General features: G+C 51.9%; 1 protein-coding gene across 4 annotated transcripts in view; it reads left to right on the top strand.

Moving 5' to 3' along the window:
- The window catches only part of VWCE (von Willebrand factor C and EGF domains), a 37265-nt gene that overhangs the window by 12001 nt on the left and 9642 nt on the right, over positions 1-15622 (top strand). Inside the window, exons 8-20 of one of the 4 annotated variants that reach the window (XM_044750250.2) lie at positions 741-1171; positions 1254-1347; positions 2604-2686; positions 4189-4276; positions 5804-5889; positions 7144-7261; positions 7760-7825; positions 9977-10069; positions 11292-11318; positions 11670-11752; positions 12308-12398; positions 12482-12564; positions 12886-12976. In XM_044750250.2, coding sequence (XP_044606185.2) covers positions 741-1171; positions 1254-1347; positions 2604-2686; positions 4189-4276; positions 5804-5889; positions 7144-7261; positions 7760-7825; positions 9977-10069; positions 11292-11318; positions 11670-11752; positions 12308-12398; positions 12482-12564; positions 12886-12976 — 1434 coding nt within the window. Of the gene's footprint in view, positions 1-740; positions 1172-1253; positions 1348-2603; positions 2687-4188; positions 4277-5803; positions 5890-7143; positions 7262-7759; positions 7846-9972; positions 10070-11291; positions 11319-11669; positions 11753-12307; positions 12399-12481; positions 12565-12885; positions 12977-15622 lie in introns of all 4 variants that reach the window. The other 3 variants (XM_044750249.2, XM_014866922.3, XM_014866920.3) reach the window with 3 other exon arrangements.

The following is a 15622-nucleotide window of genomic DNA, read 5'->3' as shown; positions in this document are numbered from 1 at the left end:
ACCCCGCCCTCCAAGCCTCAGCCCCCGCCCTCCAAGAGCCTAGGCCCGCCCACCAAGCCCCAGGCCCCGCCCTCCCGGCGCCAGGCCCTCTTCCTTTTCCACCCACTCTTTTCAACTCATCTTATTTCCAACAGTTCACATTTTTCCTCCCTTCCTCCTTCCGCTTCTTTATCCATTCTTCCTCCCCTTGCATTTCACTGTTTCCTTAGCCCTTGTGTTGTCCCCCAAATGGAATAAGGGGAAAAAAAAATGATAGAGGAGCGTGTGACACAGGAGTCCCAGTAACCTGGGCTCCCAGGAACACTTTGGACAGTGTGGTGTCAGATCACTCTGCCCGACTTTAACAGCGTGCCTATAAACATACGTATAATGTCATATAAATACTGACGGTGCCTTTTCTAGTCCGTGGCGATGGCGAGTTTTCCCTGAGCTGTTCCTTCATCCAGAGCCTCAGCATCCCCTCCTGAGAAGCCACATCCGGGTGGGGGAGCAGGGGACCCACTCTCAACTTGTAACTTCGGCCTGCTCATGTGGGACTTTTCCACCAATCTTCTTCTGTGATCGTCCCCATAGCCCCAGCAGTTTAGGGTGGAACTGGTGGTTTTAGACCCGTTCTGTTGACGAAGAGACTGGCCCAGGGCCATTTAGTGATTTGCCGTGGAGGAGCTGAGTCCAGGCCCCTCAGTCTCGCCTCCTGCCCCTGCTGCCTCCCTCAAGAGACCCCTGTGCTTCCGTTTCAGCTTTCCCGAAAGCCGTGCTGGCCCCATCCGCCATCCTGCAGCCCCTGCAGCACCCGCCGAAGATGCTATTGCTGCTTCCAGAGGCGGGCCGGCCTGCCCTCTCCCCAGGACACAGCACTCCTTCCGGGGCTCCCGGGCCCCCAACGGGAGTCAGGACCACCCGCTTGCCCTCTCCCACCCCTGCACTACCCACATCCTCCCCTTCTGCCGCGACATGGCTGCTGTCCACCTCAGTGCCTAGTGCCTCCCGGCTGGGGACCCTCAGACCTCCCTCACAACTCCAGGAGAAAGCGGTGATGACCCCTTCCTTGCCCAGGGGCCCTGCGGCCACGCGGCTGGCACCAGGGCCCTCTGCCTGCTGGCACCTGGGAACCATGTATGAGTCAGGGAGCCACTGGACAGACCCTGGGTGTTCCCAGTGCTGGTGCGAGGTGGGTGTGAGTGGTCCTCAGGGCTGCCCTGGTCTGGTGTCTGGGGCCTTGTGGTGGCTGGAACTCCTGCTTTTGCTTCCAGGATGGGGAGGTGACCTGTGAAAAGGTGACGTGTGAAGCTGCTTGTTCCCACCCAATTCCCTCCGGAGATGGAGGGTGCTGCCCATCATGTACAGGTGGGAGCTGGTCCACGGGAGGCTGGGTGTGCCCCACATGGTCCTGCCTCTTCTCTTCCCCAGCCGTTCTGCAGCTGAAAGGCTGTTCGCCAACTTCTGTGTACATCAGAATCACCTGAAGGGTAATCCCTGGGCCCCGCCCCCAGAGCCTCTGATTTAGCAGGTGTGGGGCAGAGCCCGGGAATTTGCATTTCTACCAAGTCCCCAGGGGATGCTGATGCCGCTGGTCCAGGGCCCACACTTTGAGAACCACTGGTCTGTGCTGTGATATCCCTCAAGGGGAACTTCTCATCTTTGGAGGATCCTTTTTGAGCTTCGTTCGTTTATTAAAACCCTCAAGGAGTTTTTCCAAATCTGCTCTGCAGTCTCCTCCGCCCCCCCCCCCCGCCGGCCAGTTCGCCTCCTACCGCCCGAGGTGTAATGCTTTGTAAACTCTGCCCCCTTTCCAGTTCTCTCCCACCATCTGCTTACAGTTTTTCATTTGCTTCCCATTGCTGTTAGATAAAGACCCCAAATCTTAACAAGTCCTTTCAACAGGGCTCCTCAAAACCATGCTGCGTGGGAATCGCTGGGGATCTCGTTAAAAATGCAGAGTCTCCTTCAGTAAATCTGGGGAGGGGCCGGAGCGTCTGCATTTCTTGAAGCTCTTGGTGATAAGGAGCCGAGGTTGCTGCCCTTTGAGCAGCAGTGAAAAAGTCTTCCTAAGGGTCAGACTGAAAATGCACTTATTGATTTTCTTAATGATGATTGTGACCTTTAATAGTGTCTCTCCTATGTACTGAGCCCTAAATATAAAGTGCTGGATACTTCACATCAGAGGTTGTGGCTCCTTCTAAGTCCCCTGCAGGGCACATGGTGGTATTTCCATTTTACGGTAAAGACAACTGAGGCCCAGAGAGGTTAAGTGACATGTCCAAGGCCACTTCGGTAACTGAAGGGGCAGGCCAGGTTCTGAACCCAGAGCTGTCTGATTGCTTTTCCTGCCGTATGGGAATAAAAACCCAGGCTCCCAATACAGTTCTGGGTTTATGAGACACGAATGGAACCATCCTGGGGCATCCTATGCAGGTGGCTCCTGCTAGTTCTCCAGGGGTCTTAGGACCACACGGTTCTGGGTACTTGGATCTGCCACTTCTGGGGCATCCTGGCCAGTGAGAGAAGGTTCCAGGTACATTCTGCCTGGAAAAGCCATGAGACCTCAAGCTTCCTCTCCTTTGAAGAGGTCTGATGCCTCCACTCCTGTTTGTCTTTCAAAGGCTGTTTTCACAGTGGCGTCATCCGAGCCGAAGGGGATGTGTTTTCACCTCCCAACCAGAACTGCACCGTCTGTGTCTGCCTGGTAAGTATCGCAGGATCCCTGAAGCCTCAGGGGTGTTTTCTTAACCTTTGGGGGTTTAGAGGAAGGGGAAAGACCCGATGTTAAAGGTGAGCCTATTGAACGGAGGGAGAGTTCTCAGGTTGTGGATTTTGGTCGGAACCTGTCGACTTTTAAAGCGTGGGGGAAATGCGAACGCTACAGGTCTGTGGAGTTAGGGAAGCTTCTGCTGAGCAGAAGGGAGCCAACAGGCAGACAGGGTCCATCTGTCTAGGAAGGGGAGTGGATGAAACTCCCTTGGAAACTTCCCACTGGGGAGCCTGTTTTTCTCTCCAGGCAAAATATTTGCCAGCACAATAAAGGCATCCACATTTGGGAGGGAGAAGGCTCATTACCAGACTCAGCTTGTTAAGAATGTTTTGCTTTAGGCAGATTCAGTCCTCCAAGAATAGTTATTAAGCACCTACTATGTGCCAGACACTGCCAGATGCTGTCACAGGGATTCTATTATGAGCACCCAGTGTGTACCAGGCATGGGGCTTGGTGCTTTTCATCTCTTTCCTCCTCTGAGGTTCCTGGCAGCTATTCAGGGTTGGCTTTATGGTCCCTATTCTACTGGGAAAGACTGAGGCTGGGATTTGAGCTGAGGTCTGCCTGTATCCAAAGCCCGGGCTCTGTCCACCAGCACTCTGTCCACTGCCACCCTCAGACCATCTTTAAAAGCAGCCCCTGGTCTGGCAGCGATGGTGGAAGCTGCAATGTAAGGCGGCTGGGGTGAGGGTGGGGGTACGTAGACAGCCACTGCCATATTTTATTAAGCTCTTCCTGTGTGCCGCACATGTGCAGCGGCCAAGCCCTTTCTGGGATCATCTCGTTTCATGTGATCCTCAGCAACCCCCAACAGAGGTGCGGCTTGCAGCTCTGCTCACAGATAGCGAGACCGAGGCTGAGAGAGGTGATGTACTTTGCCCAAAGTCACACGACTCCTGAGTGGAGGAGCAGACGCTGGAACTCAGGTCTGGCTGGCTCCAAAGCCGGAGGCTTTTTGGTCTTAATTTCAAATTTTTAAAATTGTGTTTTAAATTTAATGCTTTGAATAGCCAATATAGTCACTTGGTTCAAAACACAGAGGCTCAGGAAGGTGTCTGGTGGAGGAACGTCTGTTCTCTGCTGCTCGGCATCCTTCCACCATATGCCATGGAAGGGTGTGCTGTGGAAGGCGAGGCACGTTGGTCTTCACAAGGAAGGCAGCGTGTTCTGCTCTCCCGTCTGCCCTGCGAGTTGGAAAGGGGGTTGTTCTAAGCCACACCTTAATAAAGACCGGGAACAGCCCCTGCAGACTGTCCTGGTGACCACGGTGGCATTTAAAGGTCTTGGATGGCTTCCTTCGGGAGGCTGTCGTGTTGGACAGGAAACTTGAGGTGTGGCGGGCAACGGAATGAGCTGGCTCTTGATGGGCCTGAAGGGCCGTGGAGCTGGGTCTTCTCCTTCCCCTCCCCCACCCTCCACCATCTGTCCCTCCTCAGGCTGGGAATGTGTCCTGCATCTCCCCGGAGTGTCCTCCGGGCCCCTGTCAGACCTCCCCGAAGTCGGATTGCTGTACTTGTGTTCCAGGTAAGGACTCCTGGGGGGTGGGGTGGGGAGAATTTAGCCTTTTTCTGTGTGTGTGTGTGTGTGTGTGTGAGGGGTGTCTTTTGAGTGTGTTTTTTGGGGGCGAGGTGAGTGGAGGAGAGAGGGAGATTGATTTCTGCTTTAGAAACTCAGCTCAAGGGAAGCATTTCAAAAATGCCTGTTTTAATTGAGCACCTACTGTGCACACAGTGGTTCGGATGCTAGACTGGGCTCACAGCCTGGCCTGCCCCCTGCCCTGGGCGGCAACTTCAACGCAGTCAGGCAGGGGTTGGAGTCCACCCTTGGCAGTGCTCTGTCTGGGCAGACTGGGAGGGGGGTCTCCTCTTCCCCGCTAATGAGTCGGTCCTTTGTTGGAAATGTGGTTCTCTTTTCCCGGTATGACCTCATCACCATTACGAATAGTCCCTGCCGGCTCTGTGCCTGTGGTGTGGGGCGCTTGCCAGCCCTTGATCTCATTGGATCCGGATGACACAGCTCTGAGGGAGCTCTTTTCATAGCTCCATTTTATAGATGAGGAAACTGACGTTCAGAGGGGCCAAGTCCTGGCCCAAAGACACCCATCCAGTTAGTAAAGGAGCAGAGCTTGAACTCAAGTGTCCCTGGTTTCAAAGCTGGTGTTCTTTTTAAATATTTCTCTCTGAACTCTGAAATGTCATATGATTTTGAATTAAAACATTTTTGGAATAGGCAACACAGTTCCTAGGAAGTGGGAACTGTTACGACCCCATTGTACAGATGAGAAGACTGAGGGTTAGAGAGCTTAAGTATCTTAAAGTCGCTTCTTTTTTTTTTTTTTTTTTTAAAGATTTTATTTTTTCCTGTTTCTCCCTAAAGCCCCCCGGTACATAGTTGTGTATTCTTCGTTGTGGGTTCTTCTAGTTGTGGCATGTGGGACGCTGCCTCAGCATGGTCTGATGAGCAGTGCCATGTCCGCGCCCAGGATTCGAACTAACGAAACACTGGGCCGCCTGCAGCGGAGCGCGCGAACTTAGCCGCTCGGCCACGGGGCCAGCCCTTAAAGTCGCTTCTTAATGAGCATGTAGCTGAGATTTGAACCCAGGGCAGTCTGACTACAGCTGGGTGGACCTGGCCAGGTTTTAGGCTGTTTTTTTTTCTTTTTACCTGTGGAGGATCTTCAGGTGAGAGGCTCTCACAGAATCCTCCCAGCCTCCAGGGGATGGCGTCATTCCCAGACCTTGTCTGAGGTGTTGGGGGCCGTCTTTTTTCCTTTCTTCTTTTCTCCTGCATTTAATTATTCGGGGCTTCCCCTGCCTTTTTTGTTAAGGATCTTATTTTCTGTGTGATTCATTCTCTGTCAGTTTTTAAGTAATAGCGTATTTTTGTTGGGGGTTCGGAGGGGGGAAGTGAGTAGGTTCTTGGGGGCGGGATGTGCCGTGGAGGGTTGTGGGAGGGTTAGCTTCCCGAGGGCCCCCCCACCCATTTGTTCCCCTTTTTCTTTAGCTTTCTCAGCCCAAAGACCTTGAGCTGCTCTCCCTTTCTCCTCCGCAGTGACATGCTACTTCCACGGCCAGTGGTATGCGGACGGGGCCGTGTTCAGTGGGGTTGGTGATGAATGTACGACCTGTGTCTGCCAGGTAGGGGGCTGACTGAGTGGGTGATGGGAGGGGGCAGGGCTCAGGATTTTTCCAGGATGCCTTGACCAGAAGAGGAGCTGCCATGCAGCAAAAGGGAGACTGAGGCAGCAAAGGAACTAAAGGGACCTGCCTTCACCTCAGTCCCCTTGAAGTTCATCCTTCAGCAGTGCTATTTAGAGCACCTACTGTGTGCCTGGAACAATGCCAAGTGCCAGGGACACGACTAAGCACAGGAAAGCCCAGTCCCTTCTGTCAGGGGGCCCAGAGTCTAAGTGGGCCATGAACAGGGGACCAGGGCTCCTAACCAGAAGCCTTCTTGGAGGGAGGAATGCTAAGTGGAGACCTGAAGGAAGACTCGGACTAATCAGGGGAGGAGCTGAGGCCGGTGTGCCTGGCAGAGGGCCCTGCAGAGGCAGAAGGCAGGGGTGGGAGAGAGCGCGGCGTGTTCTGAGGCTTGAAGGTGTCCATTCTGGCTGGAGCACAGAACTCGAGAGAGACTGGAGTCAGGCAAGAGATGCTGCAGGCAGAGATCGCGTTTGGGTTGCGTTCTGAGAAGCAGGGCTGGTGCGGGGGTGGGGGCATTCCTGTGGAAGTGATTTCCCGGCGTGCTTTCAGGAGAAAGCGGCGAGGGAAGCAGGACAGGCGAAGACGGGGTATGTGGCTGATTCCATGGGAGCTGGGGAGTGTGAGTTGCACGGCAGAGATGGGCGTGTCCAGAGGCCAGGGAGCTGGGCTCTGACATCGCCCCGCACACGTCAGCTGTCCTTGCTCCCCAGCGAGTGGGGGTGAAGGAACCATCCAGGCACCTGGAGGATGCTGCCCCCATCAGCCAGGGGCGGTACTCAGGGGAGGGCGTCTGTGGGGGCGACGGCCTCTTCCTCAGACTCAGTCATGGCGGGCTTTACCAGCCAGGCAGAGGGCTTAGGACCTGGCAGAGCCCTGGGAGAGTTTTAAGTGGTGGGTGATACGATCAGATTGGTGCATGAAAAAGTTCTCTGGCTGCAGAGTGAGAACAGATAGGAGAGAGAGCAGGAAACTGTTGCAGAGGTCAGGGGAGGAGATGCTGGGGGCTGCAGCAAGGACAGGCCGGCATCCCCCTAGCCAAATAGCCAGCACATCCCCAGGACTCTCTCCCAGCCTCACCCCAGCCTCCAGGGAAGGACTCGCCCTTCCTCCCCCTACTGCTGATTTCTTTGTCTCTTTTGGGAGGGTGATGGCGCCCTCCCTGGTGCATGCTCCTTGGCTCTCTTCCAGAGTGGGGAGGTGGAATGTTCCTTCACGCCGTGTCCGGAACTGGATTGCCCCCGCGAGGAGTGGTGGCTGGGCCCTGGACAGTGCTGCTTCACCTGCAGGGAGCCCGCGCCCATGACAGGTGAGGGCTGCCCCGCCCTGCAGCCCAGGGCTGCCCCCGACACAGGGCCTGGATGCCTGCGAGGAGTGAGGCTGGGCTTCGCCCGCTGAGACTCTTGGTGTGCATGCGTGTCTGCAAGTATATTTGTGTGTGAGTGCTGTCTGTGTGTATGTCTGTTATATCTGTGTGAGTGTGCCTGCGTGTGAGTGGTTTCTGTGCATGTGAATGCATGTGTTTGTGGGTGTATATGTAAGTGTGTGTTTGTGTGAGGGTGCCCACATATACCAGGTGCTTGTTTGGCGGGAAAATCCACTAAACAAGGGAGCCAGGCTGGCAGCTGTGGGCATCCCCTGGGTCCAAGAAGGTCGGTGCATGTCTACCCCGGGAGCCATCTACACAGCCTGAGTAAGCAGAGGTGTCTGTCCTTGGTGGGGCGGCGCTGCAGGTCCTGCGGGCATTCAGGGCTCTCCTCGGCACTTTTGCCCACTCGGCCTTTCTCCCTCACTGTCCCCTGGCCAGGCTGCTCTCTTGACGACAACGGGGTCGAGTTTCCCATTGGACAGATCTGGTCTCCTGGTGATCCCTGTGAGTTATGCATCTGCCAGGTGAATGACAACCTGCGCGCCTTCAGCTGCTTTCCTGGCTGTCCCCCACCTCCCTGGGGCCCTCCGGGGCCAGCATCCCTGCCCCTCCAGGAGCTGGGCCATCTCAGGCCTGCCCTCAGTCTCCCTCCCATGCTATCAAGTTCCATTTTTACTGAATGGGTTGGGATCCAGTTTATTCTGTCTTGGTAGATTTTTCGGGACAACGGATCTGGGCAGGCTGCCTTAAGAGCTGTGCTTGTGCCGGGAGCGCTGGTATAAGGAGATGGAATTAGGAGTCCTATTAGCAGATTTTCCCCGGGCACGGATAACTGAGGGCACTGGGGCAGCCGCGGTCTAGTCGTTCAGGCCTTTTCTGTGAAATTGCAGTGTTTCCTTCATTAACGTGAACCGTGTGACTTCACCTCGTCATAAATGGATAAGGAGAGGATGCGTGAGTTTTAGAGTCAGATCGACAGAAATGCAAACACAGCTACTTGTCAAGAAACACGATTGTTTTAGCTCATTAAGTACACGTTGACTTTCCTTTCTACAGTCATGCATTGCATAACGGTGTTTTGGTCGACGACAGACCGCATATAGGACAGCGGTCCCATAAGATTAGTACCGTGTAGCCTGGGTGTGGAGTAAGCTAGGCCATCTAGGTTTGTGTAAGTGCTGTAGGGGAGGAAGAAATTTTCCTCTCCCCCTCTAGGTTCTTCTGGCCGGCCTAAGAATTAAATTGACATGAGACTGATTAACAGGAGAAAAACAAACAAGAGTTTAATAACATGTATACATGGGAGAAACCCAGGAAAACCGGGTAACTCGCCAAAGTGGCTGAAGCCGTCACCTTAAATACCATCCTCAGCTAAAAGACAAAAGAAGATGTTGGGGGTGGGGAGGGTCAGGGGCTTCAAAGGGAAGGGAGGCAATTCACAGGTGGATGAAAAGCGGCAAACATTTGGAAAACAAGTGTTTGGCCACACAGAAACAGAAGAATAGATGGGAACCCAATAAATAGGCTTTTCTGGGTTCTTCCCTACCACCTAGTTCATATTATGCTAAGGTGATGGCTCACTTCCTGAGATAGGTTTTTTTAATCTGAATTCTTTTAGGCAGTTCAGAGGGAGGTAACAAGAAAAACTGTTGAGTCTTTTGTTTCTTAAAAAAATAATCAGCCTAAAATAATTCTCCTGATAAAGCGACACATTTTGGGGTGGCAAATTTTGTTTCCCTTCAGTACACTCTGTGACGTTCACACAAGGACAAAATTGCCTAAGAATGCATTTCTCATGATGCATCCCCGTCGTTGAGTGATGCATGGCTGTACTTTAAAAGAGCGTTTACTCTCTTAGAGCTTAGAGCTTTATTTCTCAACATGAGGTCCCTGCACCAGCAGTGTCGTCAGCATCAGCCGGGAGCCTGGGACGTGCAGAATCTCAAGGCTGCCCAGACTCAGAATCTGCATTTTAATCCCCCGGTGACTCGTGCGCACATTAGTGTGGGAGCACAGCTCTCAAGTACTTTGATGTGCCTTAGACCTTGCAAAACTCGGAGCATTTCATTGGAATTAGAGTTGGGAGGAAAGTGCATTCGAGGCCTTTTTTTCTTCTTTATGACTCATTGAGGGCACTCGTATTACAAGAAAGTAACACAAAAGTTTCATAAACATTGATATTCTTAGGAAAAAAAAAAAGAAACTGTGTATGGTGCTTTCGTCTGCTGAAATAGACACTTCCGGTGGAATAGTTTTCTATAAAAATAGGATTTTGTTGTACTCCATAAGTTTGGGGTGAGCCAGGGTTCCAGGGAAATGCTGAGAGAAGAATTTGGAGGGGGTGATGGTGCAGCCTTAGCTGCTGCTGGAGAGGACAGGAAGCCGAGGAGACCAAACCCAGCTCTGACCTTCCCTCTCCTTGGATATCGAAGCCTTTCTGGAAGGCTCACCACCCCCCCCCCCTTCCCGAGAAGCTAGTCCTTCTCCGGGGAGGTCTACCTCCTCCCAGCTGCAGCGTGGCGCCCTTCAGGGCAAGCCTTGGCCTGTTTGCAGCGTTGCCTTTCTAGTAGGGGCTGGGGGTGTGGAACAGGGTGGGGAGGCGGGGACTGGGGTCACAGGTGGGGTCTGGGTGAAGGTCCTCCTTCCTCCAGGCAGATGGCTCAGTGAGCTGCAGGAGGACAGACTGCGTGGACTCCTGCCCTCACCCGATTCGGATCCCTGGACAGTGCTGCCCTGACTGTTCAGCAGGTAATTCCCTGTCCTGGGATGAGAGGGGGTGGTCCAACAAGCAGGGCTTCTCGGGGAGCCCCCGCATCCAGGCTCGCCCTGCACCAGGCTCCTCTGGGCAAAGCACCACACATTCTTCACCTCAGGTCATCCTCACAACAACCCCAAGGGGCAACCCCATTTTACAGGTGAGAAAACTGAGGCTCAGAGATGTCCATTTGCCCAAGGCAGGCCCAGTCTGGGTGCTGGAAGCAGATATGAAGATATGCAGAGCTCACAGTCTATGTGGGGGTGGGGGAAGGTAAAGGAACCATACTTGTGGTCAGAGAACAGGGAGAGAGAATAAAAATGATACTTTATTTATTTTTTTGATGAGGAAGATTGGCCCTGAGCTAACATTTGTTGCCAATCTTCCTCTTTTTGCTTGAGGAAGATTGTCCCTGAGCTAACATCTGTGCCAGTCTTCCTCTATTTTGTATGTGGGACGCCACCACAGCATGGCTTGATGAGCAGTGTGTAGGTCCATGCCTGGATCCGAACCCACGAACCCTGGGCCACTGAAGCGGAGCGTGTGAACTTAACTGCTCTGCTACCAGGCCAGCCCCCTACGCTTTATGTTTAATAGTAATTTTTGCCTTTTCCATTATTTCAAAAGTAATATTTTATTATAGAACATTTAGAAAATACAAAAATCAAAAAAAATAAATAAAAAGAGTCCCAGATCACTTTTAACCTCATAGTTTTGTCTTTCTAGTCCCTTTTTTTTTGGTGGGGAGGAAGTATGCGAAGTTCATTCTTTTTTTTTTTAAAGAAGATTGGCCCTGAGCTAACATCTGTTGCCCATCTTCCTCTTTTTTTTTCTCCCCAAAGCCCCAGTACCTGGTTGTATAGCCTAGTTGTAGGTCATTCTAGTTTTTCTATGTGGGACGCCACCACAGCATGGCTTGATGAGTGGTGTGTAGGTCTGTGCCCAGGATCTGAACTGGCCAACCCCAGACTGCCAAAGCGGAGCACACAATCTTAACCACTCGGCCATGGGGCCAGCCCCTCTAGTCCCTTTTCGTTATATACCAGTATCTAAATCTGTACGTCTATGTCTGTGTGTCTGTATCTGTACATCTGTATCTATAACAGATATCTATATCTAACATATAATACATATATATTTTTTTCTTATAAAATATTTCCCTACTCTCGCATTACCTGCTTCCATACTGGCCCGTATGTGATAAATGTCATCAAGGTGGCATGAGAAGCAGAGACGGGAGAGGTATGGGGGAAGGTTCTGGAAGGTCTGGGGTTTGGCTGAGCGGGGAGGAGCAGAGAGGATGGCCGTGGTGCCTGGCACCCGAGTAGTGTCTCCCAGTTCCTCTGGCCTGAGGCTGCTGTGGGGAGAACCCTGAAATGAAGACACTTTGATCCCCTTGCTGAATCCAGCATGGAAAAAGTCAGCACCCAATCCAGACGTGTGTTCTGTCTCTTCCCCAACCCTGGAGTGCCTGCCTGGGGAGCCAGTTAGCCTGACCTTTGCTACCCAGATAAGCTGTGGAGCTTCGCCTTGGCGGGAGCCTGGTCACTGGCCATCCCCTGGCCGGCGCTCACCTCGTGCTCTCTCTGCCAGGCTGCACCTACACAGGCAGAATCTTCTACAACAACCAGACCTTCCCGTCTGTGCTGGACCCGTGTCTGAGCTGCATCTGCCTGGTACGGACCACTCAGACCTGAACCCTGTCTGCGGAAACTCCCTAGGGACTGCCATCAGCTCCTGAACCCTGGAGGCAAAATCCAGAGGCCTCCAAGAGAAAGGTCACTTCTGGGTCATGGTGAAAGTCAGCTCTGTCCAGCCCCGCCCAGGGTGCATCTTTGCCCTGCCCGCAAAAATCCTCTGCTTCTGGGTGACCAGGGGCATCTTGGGGGCCGGCTCCTTACGTTATACAGTGTGGCCCAGGGGTTCTTCCTGGGGGTGCAGGTGAAGGACGCAAGCCCAGGACTTGGTACTGGCATCTTTAATAAACTCACATTATCGAGTTCTCACTGTGCCGGTCCCTGCCTTCAGCCCCTCAGATGCATGAACTCGATCGGCACGAGAATCCTATCTTTGGGTACCACCATCATCTCCATCTGCTAGGTGGGAGCCGAGGCACAGGGAGATGACCATGTGGCTCTGAAGGGCACTCAATGGCTGTGTGACCTGTCTTTCCCGAGAGTCCCATTAGCCGCCCATAACGAAGGGCCTTGTGCGTTTTCTGTGTCCTGCAGCTGGGCTCAGTGGCCTGCTCGCCCGTGGACTGTCCTGTCACCTGCACCTACCCTTTCCACCCTGATGGCGAGTGCTGCCCCGTGTGCCGAGGTGAGTGGGACCGGCTGCCCCACCTTCGAGGCCCCTGGGTGGGCCTTGGCGCTCACGGGCCCCTGTGTCCTCTGCCCCTGCAGACTGCAACTATGAGGGAAGGAAGGTGGTGAATGGACAGGTGTTCACCCTGGACGATGAGCCCTGTACCCAGTGCACGTGCCAGGTGAGCTGGATCTGGGACACCTGGAGCTGCGCGGCCAGAGGCTCCTTCTTGCCTCTCGTCCCTTTGCAAAACTCGGAGCCCCTTAGCCAACGGAAGCCCAGCTTCCTTCTGCGGTTCTTCAACTTTATCACCTGCTGGAATACCCGTGGATTTGCCGGTCCCCTCCCTCTTTGGGGTTTCCTTAAGGTGGCCCCGCTGTGTTTGGCTTCATGAGGCACTGCAGCCACTGTTCTGGGATGTTTCTGTGGGTCCCTTGCGGGGGCTGCTCTGGGCAGATGAGATGCCCTGGGCTTCCTCGTGTGTGTCCTTCTGCTTCCTCAGCTGGGAGAGGTGACCTGTGAGAGGATCCCCTGCCAGCCGGCCTGCTCCGACCCCTCCGTGCCCCCCGGGGACTGCTGCCCCTCTTGCTCGGGTAAGTGGGCGTCTGGGTCCTAGAGCTTCGCTACCGTCTTCTACCGCTTTGCTCTTCTCTCCAGAAACATAGAACTTGTAAAGGGCTGGATGTGAGAAACCCAGGCTCAGAGAGGGAACGCGCCTTGCTCACTGTCACACAGCCAGCCTTTGCTGAGCCCACACCCACGCCTGGGCTTGCTGACCCTCCTCAGTGCTCCTTATGCCACACCATGATGTGCCATCTGACAAGTGTGTTTACTGTTCCTTTTGCTTCCTCGTTACCTCCTTCCTTAATCTCTTTCTCTGCTTTCTTCCATTTTTAAGACTTAGAATTTAGGAACTGAGTCAGCTTTGCAGAAGAGTAATTGTTAGTATGTATCGAGTACTTTCATGTGTCAGGGAACATATCTATTTTTTTGCTCTTTTTTTTATTGAGGTATAATTGACATAGAACATGATATTAGTTTCAGGTGTACAACGTAATGACTCCAAATTTGTATCTTTCGAAATGATCACCACAATAAATCTAGTAGTTACAAAGTTATTTTTTCTTATGATGAGAATTTCCTCTACTCTCATCGTAACTTTCAAATATACAATACAGTATTAGTAACTGTAGTCACCACGCTGTGCACGACATCTCCATGACTTATTTATTTTATAACTGGAAGTTTGTACATTTGACCTTCTTCACTCATTTCCCCCCCACCCCTCCTCCGCCTCTGGCAACCACCACTCTCTTCTCTGTATCTGTGAACTGAGTTTTTTTGTTTTTTGGATTCCGCATGTAAGTGAGATCATACTGTGTTGGTCTTTCTCTGTCTGATTTTCACTTAGCGCAATGCCTTCAAGTCCATCCATGTTGTTGCAGATGGCACAATTTTGTCTTTTTATGGCTGAGTAGCATTCTTTTGTGTATATGTACCACATCTTCTTCATCCAGGTTAGGCTGTTTCCGTATCTTGGCTATTGACAATCATGCTGCAATGAACATGGGAATCCAGATGTCTTTTCGAGTTAGTGTTTTCATTTTCTTGGGATAAACATCCAGAAGTGCTGAATCATATGGTAGTTACAAAAAAATTTGTAAACTTTTGAGGAACCTCCGTAGTGTTTGTCATAGTGACTGTACCAATTTGCATTCCTACCAACAGTGCACACGAGTTTTCCTTTTCTCCACATCCTCACCGACACTTGTTATCACTTGTCTTTTTGATGATAGCCGTTCTGACAGGTGTGAAGTGATATCTTATTGTGGTTTTGATTTTGCGTTTCCCTGATGATTTGTGACATTAAGCACCTTCCTGTGTTCCTGTCATGCGTCTGTATGTCTTTACATGTCTTATTTCATTCCCTTTTCACAGCAACTCTTTGAGATAGGTACTGTTATCATCCCCATTTTCCAGGTGAGGAAACTGAGGCACAGAGAGGTGAAGAGAGGTGTTCAAGGTCACACAGCTGATTGGCAGTAGAGCCAGGATTTGAACCCAGAGTCTATGCTGTTAGCTGTTATGCTGCACTGACTCCTGAAAATTATTCTCATCTGTTTGTCTTTCTCCATCGTGTTTTTCCATGACCTTTTTGCAGAGGTATAAACAAGAAACAGACAACCTGTGGTCACACAGTTTCAAAGTATTGAAGTGGCCCACTGCTGGCCATTTAAAAAAGCTCCCAAATATTCTGGTTTTTTTACCCCCTGCCTTTTGGGTGATATTAAAGTGGTTTCTTTCTTTCTTTTTTTTTTTCTATCCATAATGGACCTACTGTGAAAAATCTTTGGTCAGACAACATTTTTTTCAAATTTTGTGACTTGTCTCCAGACCCTGCGGTCAGTAGGTGGAGTAAGTGAGTGGCTTGGTACCTCCTACAACGTGACGGCACTTTACCAGACGGGAGACCTGGAGAAAGAGGAAACTACAGTGATGCAGCTGGTTCCTCATATCCCCACCAACTCTACACTACATGTTTTCAATTCAATTTTTCCAGTTTAACATGTTCATAAAGTACCTTCACTGTGGCCATTTAAGGTTTTTTAAACTTCCAGGAAGGCAGTGAATTTTTCCACTGATTTGTGGCCTGGCTTTCCTCTTGTGTCAAATATCTGTTTAACTCCCTTGACCTTTTGAAGAGGACGTTGTCTGTTGAGGGCAGCTCCTCAGATCTGTGGATGAATTGCTGCTGTCAGGACTGGTGGGGCTGAAACATCCTGAGCCCGTGCGGACACTGTGTTGGGAACTGCTGAAACCTTTGCAGATCGACTCCACTTTAACCTCCACAGACTCCTCTGCAAGCTGAGAGACAGTATTCCCCCTGCTGTCTCGAGACTCATCATCGAGCTCAGGTGCCAGGCAGTGTCCAGAGCATTTTACCTGTATTACCGCATTTAAATGCTCCCTGGAATCTTCAAGTGTGCCTGCTGTTATCACCTCCATTTTGCAGATGGGGAAATGGAAGCTCAAAGAAGTTAGGTCTCACTCTAGTTGGTGGTGGACTGAAGCCCAGGTTTCTCTAGTTGCTTACCTGACGCTCTTTGCCCCTGTGCTCTCCTGCCTCCAGATGGGGAAACTGAGGGCCCAAGAGGGGAATACAGAGCCTGGCTCCTTCTGGAACACATTGCCTCAGCTCTCTTCACCCTGCACCTCTTCCTAACGAGAGCTCCTTTTAA

This window comes from Equus asinus, chromosome 17 (genome assembly GCF_041296235.1).
Source record: "Equus asinus isolate D_3611 breed Donkey chromosome 17, EquAss-T2T_v2, whole genome shotgun sequence".
In the NCBI taxonomy this organism is placed as follows: domain Eukaryota; kingdom Metazoa; phylum Chordata; class Mammalia; order Perissodactyla; family Equidae; genus Equus; species Equus asinus.
Note: the sequence above shows the minus strand (reverse complement) of the source record. Positions and strands in the feature narration are given on the sequence as shown.